General features: G+C 45.9%; 1 protein-coding gene across 2 annotated transcripts in view; it reads right to left on the bottom strand.

The window, feature by feature from the left end:
- The window catches only part of sorcs2 (sortilin-related VPS10 domain containing receptor 2), an 810,245-nt gene that overhangs the window by 82,510 nt on the left and 701,395 nt on the right, over positions 1 to 26,340 (bottom strand). For both annotated transcript variants that reach the window (XM_068040075.1, XM_068040081.1), the window contains exon 15: positions 3,824 to 3,941. In XM_068040075.1, coding sequence (XP_067896176.1) covers positions 3,824 to 3,941 — 118 coding nt within the window. The remainder of the gene's footprint in view (positions 1 to 3,823; positions 3,942 to 26,340) is intronic.

The following is a 26,340-nucleotide window of genomic DNA, read 5'->3' as shown; positions in this document are numbered from 1 at the left end:
TTTTCTACCCATCGCAATACTCTACCCCCAATCCCATGCACTTCAATTTTACACGCTAATCTCTTATGTGTGACTTTGTCAGAAGCCTTCTGAAAGTCCAAATAAACCGCATCCACTGGCTCCCCCTCATCAACTCTATTAGTTACATTCTCAAAGAATTCTAGTAGATTTGTCAAGCATGATTTCCCTTTCGTAAATCCATGCTGACTCTGCCCGATTCTACCATTGTTCTTTAAGTGCTCTGCTACAAAATCTTTGATAATGGACTCTAGACTTTTCCCCACTACCGACGTCAGGCTGACTGGTCTATAATTCCCCACTTTCTCTCTACCTCCCTTTTTAAATAGTGGGGTAACATTAGCTACCCTCCAATCTGTAGGAACTGTTCCAGAGTCTATAGAATCTTGGAAGATGACCACCAATGCATCCACTATTTCTAGGGCCACTTCCTTAAGTACTCTGGGATGCATACCATCAGCCCTGGGGATTTATCGGTCTTCAATCCCATCAATTTCCCCAACACCATTTCTCTACTAATACTGATTTCCTTCAGTTCCTCTCTCTCACTAAGCCCTGTGTTCCCCAACATTTCTGGTATGATATTTGTGTCTTCCTTTGTGAAGATAGAACCAAAGTATGCATTTAGTTGGTCAGCCATTTATCTATTCCCCATAATAAATTCTCCTGTTTCTGACTGTAAGGGACCTACATTTGTCTTCACCAATCTTTTTCCCTTCACATACCTATAGAAACTTTTACAGTTTTTATGTTCCGTGCAAGCTTGCTCTCGTACTCTATTTTCCCCTTCTTAGTCAATCCCTTGGTCCTCCTTTGCTGAATTCTAAACTGCTCCCAATCCTCAGGTGTGTTGTTTTTTCTGGCAGATCTGTATGCCTCTTCCTTGGATCTAATGCTATCTCTAATTTCCCTTGTAATCCATGGTTTGGCTACCTTCCCCATTTTACTTTTGCGCCAGACAGGGATAAACAATTGTTGCAGTTCATCCATGTGCTCTTTAAATGTTTGCCATTGCCTATCCACCATCATTCCTCTAAGGAACGTTTCCCAATCCATCATAGCCAACTCGCACCTCATACCTTCGTAGTTTCCTTTACTAAGATTCAGTACCCTAGTCTCAGAATCAACTACGTCACTCTTCAACTTGATGAAGAATTCTATCATATTATGGTCGCTCATCCCCAAGGAGTCTCGCACTACTAGATTATCAATTATTCCTCTCTCATTTCACAATACCCAGTCTAGGATGGCCTGTTCTCTGGTTGGTTCCTCAACATATTAGTCCAGAAAAGCATCCTGTATACACTCCATGAATTCCTCCTCTACGGTACTGTGACTAATTTGATTTTCCCAATCTATTTGCTGATTAAGGTCACCCATAATTACAGATGTTCCTTTATCGCATGCATCTCTAATTTCCAGTTTAATGCCATTCCCAATATCACCACTACAGTTTGGGGGTCACTAATGTTTTTTGCCCCTTAGTGTTTCTCAGCTCTACCCACACAGATTTCACATCGTCAGAGCTAATATCTTTCCTCACTATTGCGTTAATTTCCTCTTTAACCAGCAATGCAACTCCACCGCCTTTTGCTTTTTGTCCATCCTTCCTAAATACTGAATACCCCTGGATGTTAATTTCCCATCCCTGGTCACCTTGCAGCCATGTCTCCGCAATCCCGGCTATATCATACCCGTTTACATCTATTTCCGCAAGTTAAGGCACAAAGTCTTAAGGCTTGTCTTTTTAACATTACTTGTCCCCTTCCCACTATTTTTCACTGTGGCCCTGTTTGATTCTGGCCCTTGATTTCTCTGCCTATCACTTTTCTTATTCCCCTTACTATCTTTTGTTCTTGTCTTTGATCCGCCCTCCTCGGACTCCTTGCAAAGGTTCCCATCCCCCTGCCATTTTAGTTTAAACCCTCCCCAACCAGTCTAGCAAATACTTCCCCTAGGACATCAGTCCCGGTCCTGCCCAGGTGTAACCCGTCCAGTTTGTACTGGTCCCACCTCCCCCAGAACTGGTCCCAATGTCACAGGAATCTAAAACCCTCCCCCTCACACCATCTCTTCAGCCATGTAATCATCCGAAATATCCTATTTCTACTCTGACTAGCACGTGGCACTGTTAGTAATCCTGAGATCACTACCTTTGAGGTCCTGCTTTTCAACTTACTCCCTAGCTCTCTATATTCTGCTTTTAGGACATCATCTTTTCTTGAACCTATGTCGTTTGTACCAATGTGTACCACGACCACTGGTTGTTCACTGTCCCCCTTCAGAATGTCCTGTAACCGCTCTGAGATATCCTTGACTCTAGCACCAGGGAGGCAACATACTATCCTGGAGTCTCTTTTGCGGCCACAGAAACGCCTATCTATTCCCTTACAATTGAATCCCCTATAACTATTGCATTCCCACACTTTTTACTCCTCTCCTGTGCAGCAGAGCCAACCGTGGTGCAACAAATTGGGCTGTTGCTGCTTTCCCCTGAGAGGCCATTCCCCCCAACAGTATCCAAAGCAGTATATCTGTTTTGCAGGGGAATAGCCACGGGAGATTCCTGCACTGCCTGCCTAGTCCTCTTGCTCTGCCTGGTGGTCACCCATTCCCTTCCTGCCTGTGGTGTCTGAGCCTGCAGTGTGACCACCTCTCTATAAGTGCTATCCACGATACTCTCCACCTCGCGGATGCTCCACAGTGTCCCCAGCTGGCGCTCCAGCTCCGAAACCCGGGATTCCAGGAGCTGCAGCTGGAGACAATTCCTGCACACATGCAGGTCCCGGGCATTGGAAATGTCCCCGGCTTCTGACATGGAGTACGAGGAACACACCACGGCTTTGAGCTCTCCTGCCATGACTTAACCCTTTAAATTAACCTTTTGGAAGATCTTAATTTCAAATAATATCAATTACTCTAGGGCCCTACTTCCCTGCTCCTCGAAAACAATCCACAAAGTGACATGCTCCAGCCCAGGGCTGCGTGAAATTTGGTCTTGGGAGTCCTTGTCCTCCCTCCTCTTCATTCTTGGCCTTGTAAGGTTCACATGAAGCCAGATTTCTATGGACCCCCTGCAGCTTTCAGCAATTCCAGCAAAAATTGTGAAATTATTGTAGGAGTCCATCAAGATGGCTGAGGAATTTCAGCCCCATAGTTTTATTTATTCCCTGAATATTGTCTATTTTTCATCCCTCCTTCCATGGTCCCAACCACAAAGGTAAGTAGACAACCTGTTACCATGTCTCTGTCAATGCCACTCAACTGCCTGGAGTGGCACACCATCCTGCATTAATGCTGCCTGAGCTGCCCTTCCTATCCCCGAGAAAGCAGATCAACCTTTACTCATAAAAGTACAACTAACGACAATTACTTATTGTAAACCTGATACTTAGCACATTGTGGCATGCTGCATTGATACTCCAAGCACCCCATGTCCCATTGTAATATTTCTTCTTCTGCCGGTGGGGATATTGTAGCTTTTCTATTGGCTTAACGTGGTACTTAAGTATGATAATGTTTGTTTTCAGGATGGCTCAAAGGAACTATAGTTGATCTATTTCTACCCAGCGGAAAGCCCCTGTTGTAGGACAGAGTCATGGATGGATAGACTCATTCTACATGATCAAAATGAAAAATCCACAAATACTGGAAATCTGAAATAAAACAGGAAATGTTGTAGATACTCAGCAGATCAGTCACATTGTGTAAAGGGAAAAGACGGGTTATGATATCTTCAGGTGTGTCCAGTAAAAATCATGCTTTTCCAGTACTTCTGCTTTTTTAAAATTTAATTCTACGATACCTGGTTCATCAGGTCCCATGAGTCATAGTCATCAGGTAAACATTGTCTGCTGAAGGATGGTCTGAAGTCCACTTTTACCAATTCCCAGTCTGAACGGAAGCTGATGTGACCAAATATCCTGGAAACAGAAAGGGCATCCAGAGATTTCAAAACAGTTTACAAAAGAATATTTGGACAACGAGGGGGGATTCTTCTTGTCTTTGGCTTTCTGTAAGTCTTTCTGGTCATCCAGCAATCCATATTTTCACACAACTGTGTTATGCTTAGAAACAAAAATAAAAACCTTTTGTTTACCAACACAACAGTTATAACATTGTGTGATAACTTTCAAAGTAAAACAATTCATAATCACAAAGACATAGAAGGGTGTTTTTGTGATTATGACATATAAGGGTGTTGCAAACTGTCTTTTGTTTCAATTCAAACTCTACTGAAATGTTTTTAGTTACAAAAGCCTTGCAATATCTTCACCCTGAAATGTGAAGGGAGCGGGAGGGAAAGGGAAACATCTGCCTATTTTCAAGCCATGGAAAAGACTGTAGAGCAACAACATTTCTGTCAAAGTTACACCTTTATTCATTTTATTTTTTGTTATGATTTTTAGTCACATTTTGTTTTGGAAAATTGATAGGTGATTTTCCTAAGTGTACTGGTGTTGGATAAAACCAATTGGGACAGGGGCATTGAGGAAGAAGTGGGAACAAGTTGTGACCTTACACAGTACATATCCTCCATGTGTTGTGGGCAATGTTAACATGGAGAATATGAGCATTCTGTAGTGTTCCCAACAAAGTTATGCTCTTATTGAACTACATTAACATTCCCTCTCTATATTCAGCTGATAATTTGCCGGAAAACCTTTCACAATAATATCGTACGCCACCCTTGCAAGTTGACTTTTTGAAGGACATTTGCAAATCAGCTCTTTCAGCTCTCTGATACCAACATCACTCAAGTGCAATTTTTCTATATTCCACTTGGGGGAGGTAATAATCAGCAGGAAACTATTGCCTAAGTATGAGGCTCTGACACTACTATCCGAGAATATTGATTGATGAAACAGAAAATGAAACTTGCCCATGCAGCACACAGACACTTGTCTGTATGCATGGTGAGATAAATCTGCTAAACTAACATTTTCAAACACACCCATGGTTTCACATAAGTGAGGAGCAGCCTCTATTTTCAGTCAAGCTCTGCCAGTCGCAAGCACAGTCCCAGACCGTTGTACCAGTGAAACTTTGCTCCAGCAAAAGCGTAACTTTTTTTCTGCTCAATTCAACCCCAGACCTCTTTGCGAAATGGAGAATTCCTCAATTTTTGCTTAACCTCCAAGCCTGAACTGAGCAAATCCCTGCATTGTTCAAGCCCAACTAAACTAATGAAATTCGGATTTGCCCTGGGTTTGTGCTTCTCACTGTGATGGATGTTTCAATGGTGAAGCTTCCAGGTTAGGGTTGATGAAAGTCTAGATTTAGGTACACATTAATGAGTAACCTGTATTCTTTATGAATAGAATGACAAAAGAATAACTGCTGGCAGTTTAGTTTTAACTATTACATGTGCTCCTTTCTAGGTTGCATATTTTCAAGTTATTTATGAGTTAACAGTGATTATTTTTCTATTGATTTCATGATGATCTGCTGCCAGCTGTCTAACAAGGGCAATCCCACTGTGTGACGAACTACCAGGTGGTGACTGACAGCAGCATGGATTGTCCCACCTTCCTTTTTCTCTTTGCTGAAGGAGACTTAGCTGGATGTGAGACAAACCTACAACTTTTTAATTATTCATTCATGGATGTGGGCGTCACTGGCTATGTCAGCATTTATTGCCCATCCCTAATTACCCTTGAGAAGGTGGTGGTGAGCTGCCTTCTTGAGCGGCTGCAGTCCATGTGAGGTAGGTACACCCACAGTGCTGTTAGGAAGGGAGTTCCAGGATTTTGACCCAGCGACAGTGAAGGAACGGCGATATAGTTCCAAGTCAGGATGGTGTGTGACTTGGACAGGAACTTGCAGGTGGTGATGTTCCCATGCATCTGCTGCTCTTGTCCTTCGAGGTGGCAGAGGTCGCGGGTTTGGAAGGTGCTGTCTAATGAGCCTTGGTGCGTTGCTGCAGTGCATCTTGTAGATGGTACACACTGCTGCCACTGTGCATCGGTGGTGGAGGGAGTGAATGTTTGTAGATGGGGTGCCAATCAAGCAGGCTGCCTTGATCTGGATGGTGTCGAGCGTCTTGAGTGTTGTTGGAGCTGCACCCATCCAGGCAAGTGGAGAGTATTCCATCACACTCCTGACTTGTGTCTTGGAGATGGTGGATAGGCTTTGGGGAGTCAGGAAGTGAGTTACTCGCCGCAGGATTCCTAGCCTCTGACCTGCTCTTGGAGCCACGTTATTTATATGGCTACTCCAGTTCAGTTTCTGGTCAATGGTAGCCCCGAAGATGTTAATAGTGGGTGATTCAGCGATGGTAATGGCATTGAATGTCAAGGGGAGATGGTTATATTCTCTCTTATTGGAGATGGTTATTGCCTGGCACTTGTGTGGCGCGAATGTTACTTGCCAGTTATCAGCCCAAGCCTGGATATTGTCCAGGTCTTGCTGCATTTCTACATGGATTGCTTCAGTATTTGAGGAGTCGCGAATGGTGCTGAACATTATGCAGTCATCAGCGAATATCCCCACTTCTGACCTTATGATAGAAGGAAGGTCAATGATGAAGCAGCTGTAGATTGTTGGGCCTAGGACACTACCCTGAGGAATTCCTGCAGTGATGTCCTGGAACTCAGATGTTTGACCTCCAACAACCACAGCCATCTTCCTTTGCGCTAGGTATGACTCCAACCAGCAAAGAGTTTTCCCCCTGATTCCCATTGACTCCAGTTTTGCTAGGGCTCCTTGATGCCATACTCGGTCAAATGCTGCCTTGATGTCAAGAGCAGTCACTCTCACCTCACCTCTTGAGTTCAGCTCTTTTATCCATGTTTGAACCAAGGCTGTAATGAGGTCAGGAGCTGAGTGGCCCTAGCGGAACCCAAACTGATCGTCACTGAGCAGGTTATTGCTAAGCAAGTGCTACTTGATGGCACTGTTAATGACACCTTCCATCACTTTACTGATGATGGAGAGTAGACTGATGGGACAGTAACTGGCCGGGTTGGACTTGTCCTGCTTTTTGTGTACAGGACATACCTGGGCAATTTTCCACATTGCCGGGTAGATGCCAGTGTTCTAGCTATACTGGAACAGCTTGGCTAGGGGTGTGGCAAGTTCTGGAGCACAGGTCTTCAGTACTATTGCCGGAATATTGTCAGGGCCCATAGCTTTTGCAGTATCCAGTGCCTTCAGTCATTTCTTGATATTACCTCGAGTGAATCGAATTGGCTAAAGTCTGGTATCTGTGATGCTGGGGACTTCAGGAGGGGGCCGAGATGGATCATCAACTCGGCACTTCTGGCTGAAGATTGTTGCAAATGCTTCTGCCTTATCTTTCGCACTGATGTGCTGGGCTCCCCCATCATTGAGGATGAGGATATTTGTGGAGCCACTCCTCTAGTTAATTGTTTAATTGTCCACCACCATTCACGGCTGGATGTGGCAGGACTGCAGAGCTTAGATCTGATCTGTTGGTTATGGGATTGCTTGGTTCTGTCTATCGCAGGCTGCTTATGCAGCTTGGGATGAAAGTAGTCCTGGGTTGTAGCTTCACCAGGTTGACACCTCATTTTGAGGTATGCCTGGTGCTGCTCCTGGCATTCCCTCCTGCACTCTTCATCGAACCAGGGTTGGTCTCCTGGCTTGATGGTAATGGTAGAGTGGGGGATATACCAGGCCATGAGGTTACAGATTGTGGTTGAGTACAATTCCGCTGCAGCAGATGGCCCACAGCGCCTCATGGATGCCTAGTTTTGCATTGCTAGATCTGTTCGAAATCTATCCCATTTAGCACAGTGATAGTGCCACATATCACGATGGATGGTATCCTCAATGTGAAGGCGGGACTTCGTCTCCACAATGACTGTGCGGTGGTCACTCCTACCAATACAGTCATGGACGGAAGCACCTGCGGCAGGCAGATTGGTGAGGACAGGTCAAGTATGTTTTTCCCTTGTGTTGGTTCCCCCACCACCTGCCGCAGACCCAGTCTAGCAGCTATGTCCTTTAGGACTCGGCCAGCTCGGTCAGTCGTGGTGCTACCGAGCCACTCTTGGTGATGGAAATTGAAGTCCCCCACTCAGAGTACATTTTGTGCCCTTGCCACCTTCAGTGCTTCCTCCAAGTGGTGTTCAACATGGAGGAGTACTGATTCATCAGCTGAGGGAGGGCGGTAGGTGGTAATCAGTAGGAGGTTACCTTGCCCATGTTTGACCTGATGCCATGAGACTTCATGGGGTCCAGAGTCGATGTTGAGAACTTCCAGGGCAACTCTCTCCCTACTGTAGACCACTGTGCCGCCACCTCTGCTGGGTCTGACCTGCCAGTGGGACAGGGCATACCCAGGGATGCTGATGGCAGTGTCTGGGACATTGACGTTAAGGTATGATTCCGTGAGTATGACTATGTCAGGCTGTTGCTTGACTAGTCTGTGGGACGGCTCTCCCAACTTTGACACAAGCCCCCAGATGTTAGTAAGGAGGACTTTGCAGAGTCGACAGGGCTGGGTTTGCCGTTGTCGTTTCCGGTGCCTAGGTTGATGCCGGGTGGTCCGTCTGGTTTCATTCCTTTTTATTGACTTCGTAGCGGTCAGGTACAACTGAGTAGCTTGCTAGGCCATTTCAAAGGGCATGTAAGAGTTAACCACATTGCTGTGGGTCTGGAGTCACATGTAGGTCAGACCAGGTAAGGACAGCAGATTTCCTTCCCTAAAGGACATCAGTGAACCAGATGGGTTTTTACAACAATCGACAATGGTTTCATGGCCATTAGACTAGCTTTTAATTCCAGATTTATTAATTAAATTCAAATTCCATCTTCTGCTGTGGTGGGATTCAAACCCATGTCTTCAGATCAATACCCTGGGTCTTTGGGTTACTAGTCCAGTGATAATACCACCACGCCACCACCTCCCCCTGCAGCAACTTGCCACTCAATGGCATATCGTGCTGACACCTAAACCTGCTGTGCCCCTGGGTTGTCTGTAATTCTTTCACACTCCATAAATATTAGTAATCCAGCTTTCACTTTGTGGGGCATTTCATATAAATCTCAATTTTGTTATCACTATTGTAGTACAAATACCAGTGCAGGTTACTCTACTCAACAGCGTATCTGCTTCAATTAGATTCTCCCCATTTGTTTTATGTCATTGCAAATCCTCTTAGGAGTATGGATTCTGTAATTGCTAATGCTTTGTGGTTAAATATTCCAAAGCATTATATTAAAAGCAAAATACTGCAGAAGCTGGAAATCTGAAATAAAAACAGGAAATGTTGGAAATACTCAGCAGGTCTGGCAGCATCTGTGGAGAGAGAAGCAGAGTTAACATTTCAGGTCAGTGACCTTTCTTCAGAACTATTCTGATGAAAGGTCACTGACCTGAAACATTAACTCTGCTTCTCTCTCCACAGATGCTGCCAGACCTGCTGAGTATTTCCAGCATTTCTTGTTTGTATTCCAAAGCATTATGTTGGAAACTGAGCCACATAGACAAAGGAGGCTCAAATTCAATCGCTAATTTCTGTTAACATAGCCAGTCATAACTAGAATGATGTTGGGTGATTATCTTTGCACTCAGTGGGAGAGGGGAGAGATTCAGCCAGAGTTCCCACTGCTAATTAACTCCTGCTGAGAGGTGTAAATGCACGGGTTGGGCTCATGATGGGGAGAGCGTTTGGCTCAAGTAGCTGGCAAGCATCTACTGTCTATACTCAAAAAGGAAAAGCAACTTCAGGATGTCCCAAAGTGCTTTACAGACAATGAAGTACTTTTGAAGTGGAGTCACTCTTGTAATGTAGGAAAATGCAGCAGCCAATTCCCAAAAACAACAATGTAATCATGACCTGATAATCTGTTTTCGTGCTGTTAATTGAGAGATAAATATTGGCCAAGACATCGGGGATAACTCGCTGCTCTTCGAAATAGGATGGGATCTTTTACATCCACCTGAGGGGGCAGACAGGGCCTCAAGCTTAATGTCTCATCCAAAAGACAGCACCTCTGCCTGTGCAGCACTCCGTCAGTACTTTACTGAGAGTCAGCTTTGTTTTTTGTGCTCAAGTCTTAAGGTACCGGAGGACACGCAGTGGAACTCTACCCCAGCCACAGTCAGTACCTTCAAGAAAAGAGGGGGAACATCTGGAAGGAAGAAACAAAGTAATTTACTTCTCTTAGAAGTGAGGTTTTACTTTGGCTGCAGTGCACTTCAGTCCCCTCCTATCCAGGTGGTAAGAAACTGCAGAAGTCAACTATTTACTAAAGACTATTTTGATTTTAATTACATTTACTGAACCATGCTTTGGTGGACACTTTTCTCTTGCTTCTTTTTGTCCTTCACCTTTTCTTTCCTCTGCCCAGGCTGATGTTGCTGTCACATGACAGAGGCCCCATGATGATGCTTCCCTTTCATTTTCCTGTATGCAAGGTGCTCCGAAGCTGCTATCAGATGTTCTAGGGCTGATGTGGGAAACTCTTCCTTTCATCTTCCCTCATCCCTCTGGGATGAGCCTATATTGGTAACACAGTGTGTTAAGAATCAATTGTAGGGGCCAACCTATGTCTGAGAGATGCAGGTTTGCACCTACAATTAATATTTAACACACGAAGTTGCCAATCTGCGGCAGTGCGTTGGTCTCCAACACACTCTGCCACTTTGCTTGCTACTTTTTTAAAAAATCTAATCCTATCTTTTATTTTTAAAAATATATAAATCTATAAAGGTTATCTCCAAGATACATAGCAGGCCTATGAGCCTTTTTCCTCAAATTAAATGTCTGCATGACAGTCCTGAATCCTTTTAAAGCTTAACTATATTTTACCACCCTATAGAAGACTATTTTCTGACCTAATTTCCCATTTCATTTCCATCATTTCGGACATGTGAACTGCGGCCTATATTGAAGCAAAGGCAGCACCACATTACTCCAGGGAGAATAAAAACAACTAGATATATTCACAAATGTATTCAGAACCATTTCTACGTCAAACAAAAAGATGTACATTCCTCTTTTCTACTGAAAAATATTGTATGCTGAAGGGCTGATGACAGCAATGCAAGTTTTTGAGCAGCAAGGAAGCAACTAAATGGATGGGGGATTACATGTGTCCATCACATGCAAATTTAATTTAGTTGAACTTGAACCTCCAGTTAGAATAAGCCTTCAGTGTGTAGAGATTCACCCTTTTTCATTGCTGAACTATTTTTAGATCAGATCGAAATGTGACTTGGCTCAAATGAACACAGGTCAGCCCATTCTCTCAGTCCACTTTCCCATCTGTCTGTCAAAACCAGAAGTGATCTCCTCAAAGTACAGAAAATAAACATTTTTAATATGTCTGTTGACTTAAGTGTTTAATCTTTTAAAAGGGGCCCTGGTATGAAATTTTCTGGTTAAACTAGGACTCAAATGATGGTCAGATTTTGCGAAAAAAACTACTGCAAATGATCTTCAGAATTTTCTGCAGATCATGCGATTTTTCAGAACATTTAAACTATTTAGTTAAAATCTTCTTAAAAATTTGACATATATACATATATTTATAAGACTCAGGAATATTCTAACAAGCTACAACTAAATAGCGACAGGAATTTGTTTTTCAGAACAAGACCACTCCAAAAATAAAGCACGACTGAATGGAATAAATAATTACAAAGTATAATAAAGAATTCTTCACAGATGTATTTTTGAGTATAGCCTAGGGGTATAGTTCTATAAATAGCTTTTGAAGGAGAAACTGATGTGCCTCATTAGGGTACTAACAGATTCGAGTCAGAGAGAAAAGTCCTGATTTTAACTTGGTTGGGGACAGAGGTAGGCAGCAAACCACCCTGACCTCAGTAGCATGAGGGCAATTTTTACACCGAGGTCTCATCTGCATGCCCCTGGTCAGTCTTCCACCCAAAGCCATTGGGAAGATTTCCCTCTTCCTGGTCACTGCCTGAGGCTGAAGCAGATCATTCACAACCTTGGTTCCCTATTTGATCCTGAGTTGAGCTTCCAACTTCATCTCAACACCAAGACCACCTACTTTCACCTCTAACATTGGCGTCTCCAGCCCACTTCACCTCCAACCCTCTGAGGTCTTTGCACTCCTCCAATTCTTACCTCTTATGCATCCCCAATTATCATCACCATTGGTGGCTGCACTTTCAGCTGGCTAGGCCCTATGCTCTAGAATTTCTTCCTAAACCTCTCCATCCTGCTACCTCTTTCTCCTCCTTTAAGATGCTCCGTAAAACCTACCTCTTTGGCCAAGCTTCTAGTCACCAGTCCTATTAGCTCCTTAGGTGGCTCAGTGTCAAATTTTATTTGATAATGCTGCTGCTCCTTGGGACATTTTACTATGTTAAAGGTACTATATGAATACAAGTTGTAGTTGCTGTTGTTGTTGAAGGAGTGCAATGTTGGGCAGAAGGAAGCCTCTGCTGAAAACTAAAGGAGAAGCCATTGGCACTCATATAGGTCACAAGAAGATTTTCATGAGGGTTTTATATTGGGCGGGGAGTAATCCTAAACATTCTGCATGGGACTGAGAGGAGGAGTCCTGCTGCTCCTGGCCCCATAAGGAAAGTAATACAAAGTTAAAAACGCTTACTTTTTGGGCCTGATTCCTCTTTTCACTAAGCTGATCTTTTAAGAAAGTCACAATCACTTCCCAACTCAAACCCATCATCAGAACCCAGTGTGTATATTTAAAGAAGGATTCTGCCGTTTCCAAGGGTGTCCTTCTCGTCTGCTTAGCAGAGCATGTTAAAGTTGTAGCCTGTGGGATGGGAATAGTGCTGGATGTTGGCAGGTGAATCCCACCCATGATATTTAACTGCCCGCCCACCCAGTTTCTGCTGTGAAGACCGTTAAAACTGCCATTTACGTGTGGTCCTGCCAGAAACACATCAGAGAGAAACACAGGTGCTAACTAAGCTTACATCTGCTTTAATTAATGATTATTTTTAAAAATGCAACATGAGAGATCATGCCCATCTTACAGACATCTTACTGTGGTTTTGTATTTTGGGTTGAGTGAATACAGGTTGCTTTTTTACCAATTAAGTTATTCTGCCCTGTGTTTCTTCCCTCTGCTAGCTTTTGCCGCCTACCTGAGCTCTTCGCCTTTTACCCCTTCTGTGCAAAGGCGCTGGCTTCTGAACACAGCGACTACAATAAAGAACTCAGTGATGAGTGTGCCTACATCTCACAACTCTGCAGTGCCACATGCAGGTCCTTCAAAATATTGTGCCATGGGAATGCAGGTTTTACTGATGCATTTTCTTAGCTCTTGCTGGCCTGGATATCAGTTCCATGCTCGCATTAAACTCAATTTTAGCTGATGAATTGTGTACACTACTGATACTTAACAATACAACATGAGAACATTTTGAAGCTATGTATTTTGATGGACATCATGTATGTTAGCAATACACGTTAAGGCAGAATGCACACTCTCACATGGGGACAGTCAGACTCTTAAATGGATTGGGGGTGAAGTTATAGCTTCTTCTTCACCACATAAAGATTACTGCAATATTTGCTCTCCTTCCTCCAACTGTCAGTGGAAAAAGTTTCCCATAAATAAGACAAATTTGTTTCAAAGACTCTGTAAAGGATCCTGAAAACTGTAATGCGCCACAAATAAACTCAGGTCCAGGCACGAGCAGCACAACACAGACGTCAGCACAACCCGTGAACACTCAAGATCTTAAACCAATCTCACAAGAAAATATGCTCAAAAGGCACCATCACACCACAAAATGTGATGTCTGGCAATTAACACACAGTAATTATAAAAACTAAAAAGGGTAATTATCAGTCCTGGGGCTTCACATACAACTGAAGTACGCAAGGAGCATGTCTTGTGCAATTCAGACTTCAGGCTACAGGATATTTTATCACAGTCCTACAGATGGCAGCATATGCAGTTTAAAAGAAGTGGATTAGATACTTTAATCTCCGATCCTGCTGTCTTCACAGTCCAGAGTGTCTGCAGCCACGGCATGCGGTAAGTCCATTGAGGTGAAGAAGGAGCTGCGGGACCCGAGAGAAGTCCTGTGAAAAGGTGCCCCGAACACCCAAAACATCCACGATCGGCCCCCCCGGCCGCAACTTCAAAGCGCCCGCGGGAGATGGCTCGGAGAGCATCTGCAGCGCACTGTCGGAAATGCTGCATACCTTTATTTAAACCACTGCAAAAAAAAAAAACCCTTAGCAAATGTAATCACCTCTAAGTCTGCCAAATGATGCTTCACCTCCCGAAGGACGTGGATGAGCTTTCCGGACGTCGATGGTGGGCACTGAGGAAATGGCTTATTACCTGCACCAGATTCCACCCCCCCACCCCACCCCCGTCCCCTTCCCTGCTCCACCCTCTCAGCTCACCCCCTCACAACCCCGTCCCAGCCCGCCCCCCCCTCGCACCATCTTCACCCCGCACCCCCTTCCCCTGCACCCACCCCCACCCCCTCCCTCTACCCCTCCCCCTTGCATCCCCTCCTCCCACCGGCACCATCCTACACCTGTGTAGGGGCCCCAACAACCCCACTGCCTTGTGGGCGTCTCGGGAGAGACCAAGGCTAAGGGAGTAAACCCTAACAGAAAATCCGGAGCGGAACCCCGTAGGCGGTCATGTGTCACCTTTGGCATGTTTCCGGCAGTTCCTGCAGCCATACTGGTGCCAAACGTCGTGTCCTGCACTCATTTGGACCCCACCAGAAAGGCCGAGAGGGGGGTTTTGACGACTGGGCAACTCTCAACCTCCATAAATTTGCCCAGGCATGCGCCATGGAGAGGTCACTCCATAGTTGCCTCACAGCGACTGAAACAACACGGAAGGCAGCAGTTACGGGTTATAAGTCCAGATAAATTGGCGTAGAAACTGGGCGCCACGGGTTGCCTTTGTCGGTGGGAGAGGTCATTGCACCTCACTGGACAGCTACCGCCCGCCTCAAACCGGGCAGCCCCCGGTCAATAAGGTTCTGTCCCGCCACAGTCTGCCTGCTTCAATGGGTGCTTGGAGCTCAGGGTCATTGCCCGAAAGGTGGACTGATACACCGCACCAAACAACATGAAAAAAGGAAAGAAGGTACCAGCCCTTCGCTTTGCAAGCTGGAACGTCAGAACTATGTGTCCTGGCCTGTCGGAAGACCTTACACAAATCAACGATTCTCGGAAGACCGCCATCATTAACAACGAGCTCAGTAGACTCAATGTGGACATTGCAGCACTTCAGGAGACTCGCCTCCCCGCGAGTGGCTCTCGAGCAGAGCAAGACTACACCTTCTTCTGGCAGGGCAGGGATCCTGAAGAACCAAGACAGCATGGAGTGGGCTTCGCCATCAGAAACTCCTTGCTCAGCATGATAGAGCCTCCCTCAAATGGCTCGGAACGCATACTGTCCATCCGACTGCTCACCACCTCTGGTCCAGTACACCTACTCAGCATCTATGCTCCAACACTCTGTTCCGCACCTGAAGCTAAAGACCAGTTCTATGAACAACTCCATAACATCATTAGCAGCATCCCCAACACCGAACACCTATTCCTGCTGGGGGACTTTAATGCCAGGGTTGGGGCCGACCATGACTCATGGCCCTCCTGCCTTGGGCGCTATGGCGTTGGAAGGATGAATGAGAACGGGCAGAGACTGCTTGAGTTGTGTACCTATCATAACCTCTGCATCACCAACTCGTTCTTTCACACTAAACCCTGTCACCAGGTTTCATGGAGGCACCCAAGATCACGTCGTTGGCACCAGCTAGACCTCATTGTCACAAGGCGAGCCGCCTTAAACAGTGTTCAAATCACACGCAGCTTCCACAGTGCGGACTGCGACACCGACCACTCCCTGGTGTGCAGCAAGGTTAGACTCAGACCAAAGAAGTTGCATCATTCCAAGCAGAAGGGCCACCCGCGCATCAACACGAGCAGAATTTCTCACCCACAGCTGTTACAAAAATTTCTAAATTCACTTGTAACAGCCCTTCAAAACACTCCCACAGGGGATGCTGAGACCAAGTGGGCCCACATCAGAGACGCCATCTATGAGTCAGCTTTGACCACCTACGGCAAAAGTGCGAAGAGAAATGCAGACTGGTTTCAATCTCATAATGAAGAGCTGGAACCTGTCATAGCCGCTAAGCGCATTGCACTTTTGAACTACAAGAAAGCCCCCAGCGATTTAACATCCGCAGCACTTAAAGCAGCCAGAAGTACTGCACAAAGAACAGCTAGGCGTTGCGCAAACGACTACTGGCAACACCTATGCAGTCATATTCAGCTGGCCTCAGACACCGGAAACATCAGAGGAATGTATGATGGCATGAAGAGAGCTCTTGGGCCAACCATCAAGAAGATCACCCCCCTCAAATCTAAATCGGGGGACATAATCACTGACCAACGCAAACAGATGGACCGCTGGGTTGAGCACTACCTAGAACTGTACTCCAGGGAGAATGCTGTCACTGAGACTGCCCTCAATGCAGCCCAGCCTCTACCAGTCATGGATGAGCTGGACATACAGCCAACCAAATCGGAACTCAGTGATGCCATTGATTCCCTAGCCAGCGGAAAAGCCCCTGGGAAGGACAGCATTACCCCTGAAATAATCAAGAGTGCCAAGCCTGCTATACTCTCAGCACTACATGAACTGCTATGCCTGTGCTGGGACGAGGGAGCAGTACCCCAGGACATGCGCGATGCCAACATCATCACCCTCTATAAAAACAAAGGTGACCGCGGTGACTGCAACAACTACCGTGGAATCTCCCTGCTCAGCATAGTGGGGAAAGTCTTTGCTCGAGTCGCTCTGAACAGGCTCCAGAAGCTGGCCGAGCGCGTCTACCCTGAGGCACAGTGTGGCTTTCGTGCAGAGAGATCGACTATTGACATGCTGTTCTCCCTTCGTCAGATACAGGAGAAATGCCGTGAACAACAGATGCCCCTCTACATTGCTTTCATTGATCTCACCAAAGCCTTTGACCTCGTCAGCAGACGTGGTCTCTTCAGACTACTAGAAAAGATCGGATGTCCACCAAAGCTACTAAGTATCATCACCTCATTCCATGACAATATGAAAGGCACAATTCAACATGGTGGCTCCTCATCAGAGCCCTTTCCTATCCTGAGTGGTGTGAAACAGGGCTGTGTTCTCGCACCCACACTTTTTGGGATTTTCTTCTCCCTGCTGCTTTCACATGCGTTCAAATCATCTGAAGAAGGAATTTTCCTCCACACAAGATCAGGGGGCAGTTGTTCAACCTTGCCCGTCTAAGAGCGAAGTCCAAAGTACGGAAAGTCCTCATCAGAGAACTCCTCTTTGCTGACGATGCTGCTTTAACATCTCACACTGAAGAATGCCTGCAGAGTCTCATCGACAGGTTTGCGTCTGCCTGCAATGAATTTGGCCTAACCATCAGCCTCAAGAAAACGAACATCATGGGGCAGGATGTCAGAAATGCTCCATCCATCAATATTGGCGACCACGCTCTGGAAGTGGTTCAAGAGTTCACCTACCTAGGCTCAACTATCACCAGTAACCTGTCTCTAGATGCAGAAATCAACAAGCGCATGGGTAAGGCTTCCACTGCTATGTTCAGACTGGCCAAGAGAGTGTGGGAAAATGGCGCACTGACACGGAACACAAAAGTCCGAGTGTATCAGGCCTGTGTCCTCAGTACCTTGCTCTACGGCAGCGAGGCCTGGACAACGTATGCCAGCCAAGAGCGACGTCTCAATTCATTCCATCTTCGCTGCCTTCGGAGAATACTTGGCATCAGGTGGCAGGACTATATCTCCAACACAGAAGTCCTTGAAGCGGCCAACATCCCCAGCTTATACACACTACTGAGTCAGCGGCGCTTGAGATGGCTTGGCCATGTGAGCCGCATTGAAGATGGCAGGATCCCCAAAGACACATTGTACAGCGAGCTCGCCACTGGTATCAGACCCACCGGCCGTCCATGTCTCCGTTATAAAGACGTCTGCAAACGCGACATGAAATCGTGTGACATTGATCACAAGTCGTGGGAGTCAGTTGCCAGCATTCGCCAGAGCTGGCGGGCAGCCATAAAGACAGGGCTAAATTGTGGCGAGTCGAAGAGACTTAGTAGTTGGCAGGAAAAAAGACAGAGGCGCAAGGGGAGAGCCAACTGTGCAACAGCCCCAACAAACAAATTTCTCTGCAGCACCTGTGGAAGAGCCTGTCACTCCAGAATTGGCCTTTATAGCCACTCCAGGCGCTGCTTCACAAACCACTGACCACCTCCAGGCGCGTATCCATTGTCTCTCGAGATAAGGAGGCCCAAAAGAGAAAGAGATATGGTTCAATTGGCTATTTGAACATAATGCTGACAAACAGGCAGACAATCCGATAACGGAGAACATGAGTATTCAGAGATGATTGCATATGCCAGGTTCTGCCAAACTGAGGGCACGCAATGTCTCATTCTGCCACAGCCCAACCTAATATCAGTTTGACAATGGTTTTAATGGAAACATTTCAGTCAGTCAGTCTTCCACTGTGCTTAGGTCAGGCATAGCAATGTCCTTTGAAATTTATGATCATCAGTTTCCTGAAACACACGATTAATTGCTCTTTTTTTAAAAATCAAAAGTCTTTTTGGTAAAGCAGAAAGGCTTACTGTGATGTGCAGTTTGCTGATGGATTTTTTTTATTATTAATTCACAGGTTTTGGACATCATTGGCAAGGCCAACATTTATTGCCCTCCTAATTGCCCTTGAGAAGGTAGTGGTGAACCACATTCTTGAACCGTTGCAATCAGTGTGGTGTGGGTACACCCACAGTGCTGTAGGGAGGGGAGGGGAGGGGGAGTTCCAGGATTTTGATCCAGCGGTGATGAACGAACGGCGATATATTTCCAAATTAGGATGGTGTGTGACTTGGAGGGGAACTTGAAGGTGGTAGTGTTCTCATCTGCCTGCCACCCTTGTCCTTCTAAGTGCTAGAGAATGCAGGGTGCCGTCAAAGAAGCCTTGGCGAGTTGTTGCAGTGCATCTTGTAGATAGTGCACATTGTTGCCATGACGCAGTGGTAGAGGGAGTGAATGTTTAAATTCTTGGAGATCAAGTGGACTGCTTTGTCCTGGATGGTTTCAAGCTTTGAGGGGTTATGGAGCTGCACTCATCCAGTCAAGTGGACAGTATTCCATCTTGTGCTTAACTTGTGCCTTGCAGACTGTGGACAGGCTCTGGGGAGTAAGGAGGTGGGTTACTTGCCTCAGAATTCCAGCCTGTGACCTGCTCTTGTAGGGCCATTTATATGGCTGACCCAGTTACGTCTCTGGTCAATGGTGACCCCCCAGGACCTTGATGGTGGAGGGATTCCGTGACTGTAATGCTGTTAAATGTCAAGTGAAGATGGTTAGATTCTCTCTTGTTGGAGATGGTCATTGCCTGGCACTTGTGTGGTCCAAATATTGCTGCCACTTATCCAGCCCAAGACTGAATGTTGTCCAGGTCTTGATGCATGCAAGCACTTCATTAACTAATGGAATTGCCAATGGAACTGAACACTGTGAAATCATCAGCAAACATATCCACTTCTGACCTTATGAAGAAGGGATGGTCATTGTTGCAACAGCTGAAGATGGTTGGGCCTAGTACATTGCCCAGAGGAACTCCTGCAGTGATGTTCTGGGGCTCAGATGAATTGCCTCCTACAACCACAACCATCTTCCTTTGTCCTAGGTATTCCAGCCAGTGGAGGGTTTTCCTCTGATTCTCATTGACTTCAATTTCACTAGAGTTCCTTGATGGCACACCCAGTCAAAGGCTGTTTGATGTCAAGAGTAGTCACTGTGACTGCACTTCTGCTACTCAGCTCTTTGTCTATGTTTGAACCAAGCCTGTAATGAGATCTGGAGTTAAGTGTTCCTGGTGGAACCCAAGCTTAGCATCGGTGTGCAGGTTATTGCTAAGTAAGTGCTGCTTGATGGCACTATCGACGTTTTGGTGAAATACATTTCGGTTGCTGCTGACAGCCTGCAGCGCCTCATAGATGCTCTGTTTTGAGCTGTGAGAACTGTTCTGAATCTATCCCATTTAGAACAGTGGCAGCGTCACAGCACACAATGGAGGGCATCCTCAGTGTGAAGACAGGACTTCATCTCCACAAGGACTGTGTGGTGGTCACTCCTACCAATCCTGTCATGGGTAGGTTGAGGAGGATGATTTTAAGTAAGTTTTTCCTTCATGTTGGTTCTCTTACCACTATCAACTTCAGAGAGCCCAAACTAAGTACATGATTAGTTCTTACAGCTGATTTGCCATTCCTCTCTGATAAATATTTAGCAAGAGTTCTTGTCACCATATAGATAATGGAGAAGTTTGGAGGCTTTCAAACAGACACCAGCAGGATGGGAGATGCCTTGGATGTTTTTAAGTATACATCAGAAGAGGAAGACCGTCTCCATCCATAGCCATGCTGATGAGCTGTGCTGGGATCAGCAGGTGCAGAGGAGGGAGGTGCAGAGGAGGGAGGTGCAAAGGAGAGAGGTGAACAGGATGGGGCCGAGGTCACAGGATGCAATACCCATGTAACAGGGTGTTACAGACAGAGGCACAACTTCCTTAACGTCTCGGAGGAGGAGGCTGAGATTGCCACATCAGATGGTTGAAGACATCTACAGATTTCTATCAAAAGACCTGCTCCCTACTGCATCTGGTGGTCATGCGTTACTCGTCACCGTCTCCCTCAATTTTTATGCCACTGCTTTCTTTTAGGATGCCACTGAAGACTTATTGAGCATCTCACAGTCTGCTGTACATAAATACATAAGGCAAGTGACTGATCGATTGTTTGCCATGGCTGGGAGTTACGTAAGCTTCCTCTGTGGTGCCAATTGCCAGAATGAGTGGACACTCAGATTCGCCTCTCTGGCTGTATTCCAACAGGTACAAGGTGCCATCAATTGCACACACATAGCAATCTGAGACCAAGCACTGCACGCAGGAGTTTTTATAAACTGCAAGGGATATTCTTCCAGCAAACTGCAGCCGGTGTGTAACAACAAAAAGAGGTTCATGCAGGCTTGCACCAGATTCCCTGAGAGCTGTCATGATGCTTTAGCACTGCGGTAGTCCAACATTCCAGACCTTTTCATTCCAGGAAACAGAATGAAGGGTTGGCTCTTAGGAGTCAAGGGATACCCACTTCCAATTTGACTCATGATACCTGTGAGGAACCCCACCAATGAGGTGCAGGACTGCTACAATGAGAGTCACATGACCATCAGGTATGTCATCAAACAAGCCATCAGAATGCTAAAGATGCACTTCAGGTGCCTAGTTAGTTCTGGAGATGACAGTACTCACCAACACTGCGCAGCACAGAGGAGTGTAGGTGGAGAAGGATGAAGGAGCTCACTCATCTTCAGATGAGGAGAATATAAAGGAGGAGGAGGAATATGGAATACTCTTCACCAGAACAGCCATGTACATTACTACTTGGGATGCTCTATAGCTCAGAGGTTCAGCTAATGTTGACTTACACAGGAAAATGTCAAAGAATTCTTCTGGCCTACTCCCACCACCAACAATCTCTCCATCTTTCACCATCGAACCTTTCCTGGGCCAGTGCCACATCATTCCTACCACTCTGCTACAAACCAGATTGGTAAAAGTCAGTAACACATTTTAAGGCCATGGATAAGTTATCTATCATCCTCTTTAAGGTGGCAGACAAGTTGGCATCCAAAGTCTGCCAGCGTGGTCATGACCTACATTGATTGACCTACATTGATTCATTTGAAAGCCCTGCTTGAAGTTCCCTGGAGGCATCCACTCTCTCCACTGCAGACAATCTTGCAACTTCCTGTGCTGCCAATCCACTAGTGATCCCAAGTTGGAACTCCTCTGCTATTGTGGAGAGTGTGCATAACATGTTTGTGCACCTACCAAAGTTGCCAATGCACCTTTAGAGTTATCCTTATCAATGACAACCCCATGGTTCAGCATCTGTGACCAGCTAAGCAGAACTTGGAGACGATTGTGCCCCCTCAGTGCAGACTCTCCATTGTTGACCCTGCCACCAGTGTCTACTTGTACTTAGGTGAATCATCAGGTGAAAACCCAACCATTTACCTAACTGGATCCACCAAAGTATGAATGGTAGTGCCGGCATGGCTGTAAGCCCTGTGATAGTGCACCCTAGAAAGAATGAGGTTCTCTGAGGAATCGTCCTCATGCATGTCCAATGACACTTGCTGTGTGCATGAAGACCTTGCAAGATGAAAGAAAGTGATATAAATTGGTCGTGGCAAAGTCATGATCTTCACAATCATCATACTCAAGCTTCTCACACTTCAGTCATTCTGATGAAATAAAGTCAACGTCTGTCATAGATATTTGTAATTCTCTCACCAGCTATCTTGAGTTCCCAATCTCTCCATTTCCAACCAAATGGGACACAAATGTGTCACATAAATCCATGGCCTCCTCTGCATCTGTGAGCTGGGCTATTTGTAGTGGCCCACCTCCAGTTCTCTCCCTCTCCCTCGAGTTTTGCGCTCTCTTCTGCAAGTGGCCAAAAACAGATCTGTGAGTGAATGAAGGTCACATATTTGCCTGACGGATGCTTAAACCGCAGTTTGTAGGTGAATCAGCAGGTGTGCCCACTTTTCCTAACCTGGTTAGCTCATTAAAGTGCTTCCTGCACTGCATCCAAGATCAGGGCATAATGCTGTTCACCTCCTCAGCCAGCTCCAATCACGCCTTCTTAGTGAGAGCCATGTGTTTCTTCCTCTGATTGTTGGGGAAAAGTATCTCCCTCCAGCTCCTGACTGCACTCAGCAGTAATTCCAGGGATGCAACATCAAATCTAGGTGCTGACCTTGCTATCTGCGCATCCATCCTAAACACCACCTGGCTCCTTCAAATTCCATTTCAACATTGTCCTTTTAAATTCAGTTAAGCTTGCATTGTGTGGGTGTGCATCACACCCTTTGCACGGCTTGGAGATGTGAAATCCAGAAGTAAAAATGTATTGCCTCAAGCAAGCCGAAATCGGAGAGATGGATTTAACTTCCAGGTTTCACACATGCAATTCCACGCCACCCATCCCTCCCCAGGCTAGGAAACCACTTTCACATTTAAAGCCAGTTAGTTTATTGTTTCCAGGACATTCTCCAACCTCAAGTGACTGCATCTGTCTTTGATGACCTTCACTTCTTTATCTCTCTCAGATATTTATTACAGAGTTACATTCCCTTCTGGTTCTCCATATATTAGCACTAGTCCAACAACTAAAATTCCACACTTGCATCATCCCACACCTAACTGCAGGTCCCTGTATCTCTCTATGTTCGGAGACAGATTTAATGCCATTTAACCTTTACGACTACTATGACCAAATCTGTACATAATGCTAGCATTTCTACTTGGTTTATCTACTCTTACAGTGCATCTTCTGGGTCAGACTGAAATCTCAAATGAAAGAAGAATACGCTTTTAATCCTGCAGTGAATATTAGAGCTTAGTTTTCATAACTTAGAAATTTAACCTTTTGATCTGACACATCTCTCACTCTGCCATTACCAACAGGCCAGGTGACCAACCCTGGTTCAATGAGGAACATGTAGAAGAGCATGTCAGGAGAAGCATCAAGCGGAGCTCAAAACGAGGTGCCAATGTGGTGAAGCTACATCACAGGACTAAATGCAGGTTATATAGGCAGAGCAAAACAATCACACAACCAACAGTCAGATCTTAGACTCATATAGTCATTTATGGCAAAGCTCTGCAGTCCTGCCACATCCAGTCAAGAGTAGTGGTGGATAATTAAACAAGTAAGAGGAGGAGGAGGCTCTGTGAATACCCCCATCCTTAGGACATGAGTGCAAAAGACAAGGCTAAAATGTTTGCAACCATCTTCAGCCAGGGGTGCCGAGTGGATGATCCATATCAGCCTCCTCCTGAGGTTACCCATCATCACTCATGCCAGACTTCAGCCAATTTGATTCACTCCACATGATATCAAGAAATCGCTGATCACTCTGGATACAGCAAAGGCTATAGGATGTGCGCTCCAGAACAAACTGCTCCTCTAGCCATCTATTTCAGCATAGCTATAACATTGGCATCTACCTGACAAACTGGAAAATTTCCCAGGCATGTTCTTCCCACAAAAAGCAGGACAAATCCAATCCATCCAATTACCGCCCCTTCGGTCTACTCTCAATCATCAGCAAAGTGATGGAGGTATCAACAATGCTATCAAGCGGCACTTACTCAGCAATAGTGGACTCAGTGGACCATTTTCCATATCTTGGGAGTCTCCTCTCAGTGAAGGCAGACATAGACGATGAGGTTCATTATCGCCTCCAATGTGCCAGCTCAACCTTTGGCTGACTATGGAAGAAAATATCTGAGGATCAGGATCTCAAACCCGAGACTTGGATCATGGTTTACTGGCAGCAGTGATCCCTGTGCTTCGGAGACTTGGACAATCTACAGCAGCCACCTCAAAGCACTAGAGAGGTACCACTAGAGGTGCCTCCATAAGATCCGCCAAATCCAATGACAAGAAAAGCGGTCTAACAGGCAGCGTCCTCTCCCAAGCCAACCTGCCCAGCATCGTGGCGCTAATCACCCAAAACCAGCTCCACTGGGCGTGACATGTCATTCACATGCCTGACACCAGACTCCCGAAACTGCTATTCAACTCAGAACTGGGTCACGGCAGGAGACTCTCAGGAGGATAGCAGAAACATTTTGGAGACGTCCTCAAAGCAACTCTGAAAAGATCAAACATCCCCGTCAACTCGTGGGAATCCCTGGCTCGAGACTGACCTAGATTGAGAAAGTTCATTCAAGAAGGCATCATACGCCTCAGCTCCTGACCTCATTACAGCCTTGGTCCAAACATGGATGAAACAGCTGAATTGCAAAGGCAAGCTGAGATTGACTGCCCTCGACATCAAGACAGCATTTGACCGAGTGTGGCATCAAGGAGCCCCAGTAAAAATTAAAGTCAATGGGAATCGGGGAAAGCTCTCCGCTGGATTGAGTTATAACTAGCACAAAGGAAGATGGTTGTGGTTGTTGCAGGCCAATCATCCCAACCACAGGACACCGCTGCAGATGTTCCTCAAGATAATCATCTTCAGCTTCTTCATCAATGACCTTCTCTCCAACATAAGGTCAGAAGTGGGGATATTCATTGATGATTGTAGTGTTCCGTATCATTCGCAACTCCTGAGATACTGAAGCAGTCTGTGCCTGCATGCAAGACCTGGACAACATTCAGGCTTGTGCTGATGAGTGGCAAGTAACGTTTGTGCTACACAAGTGCCAGGCAATGCACATCTCCAGCAAGAAAGAATCTAATCATCTCCCCTGATGTTCAACAGCATTACCTTTGCTAAATCCCCTACCATCAACTAAAAACTTGACTGGACCAGCCACAAAAGTACTGTGGTTACAACAGCAGGTCAGAGGTAGGGTATTCAAAAGTGAGTAACTCCTGACTTCCCAAAGCCAGTCCACCATCTACAAGGCACAAGTCCAGAGTGTGAAGGAATACGCCCCACTTGCCTGGATGAGTGCAGCTCAACATTCAAGAATCTCGACGCCATTCCAGGACAAGGCAGCTTGCTAGATTGGCACCTCATCCACCACCTTAAGCATTCACTCCCTCCACCATTGACACCCGGTGGCAGCAGTGTGCAACATCTACAAGATGCACTGCAGCAACTCGCCAAGGCTTCTTTGATATCAACTTCCAAACCTCCAACATCTACCAACTAAAAGAACAAGGGCAGCAGGTGCATGGGAACACCACCACCTTCAAGTTCCCCTGTAAGTCATGCACCCTCCTAACTTGGAGATATATCATTGTTCCTTCCTTGTAGCTGGGTCTAAATCCTGGAACTCCCTCCCTAATAGCACTGTGGGTGTACCTACACCACACAGACTGCTGCAGTTCAAGAAGGCAGCTCGCCACCATCTTCTCAATGAAAATTAGGGATGGACAAAAAATGCTGGCTTTGCCAGTGACGCCCACATCCCATCAACAAATTAAAAAAAAGACCTATATGAAATGCAGTGAAACTCTCCTTTTTTACCAAGCCCTGGGAAACCTGGGCTAGAACATTTAAAGGTCAGTGAAATTCAATTCAGAAAGACCTAACTAATGAGTCATAAGGACGTTAATTGATGCGATAACTACCCGCCTACGTGCTCTATTAAAGTCCCGACCACAGACAGTAGGGGCTGAATTTTCAACCTGAGGTCGTGAAACCCGATGCCCAACATTTCCGGGTCCCGACCCTGCACCACTCAACCACACTATTTTAAAATGCAAAGGGTCTAACTGGCCCGAAGGCCAATTAGTGGTGCCGAGAGTGGCCT

The sequence above is a fragment of the Heterodontus francisci genome, chromosome 1 (genome assembly GCF_036365525.1).
Source record: "Heterodontus francisci isolate sHetFra1 chromosome 1, sHetFra1.hap1, whole genome shotgun sequence".
In the NCBI taxonomy this organism is placed as follows: Eukaryota; Metazoa; Chordata; class Chondrichthyes; order Heterodontiformes; family Heterodontidae; genus Heterodontus; species Heterodontus francisci.
Note: the sequence above shows the minus strand (reverse complement) of the source record. Positions and strands in the feature narration are given on the sequence as shown.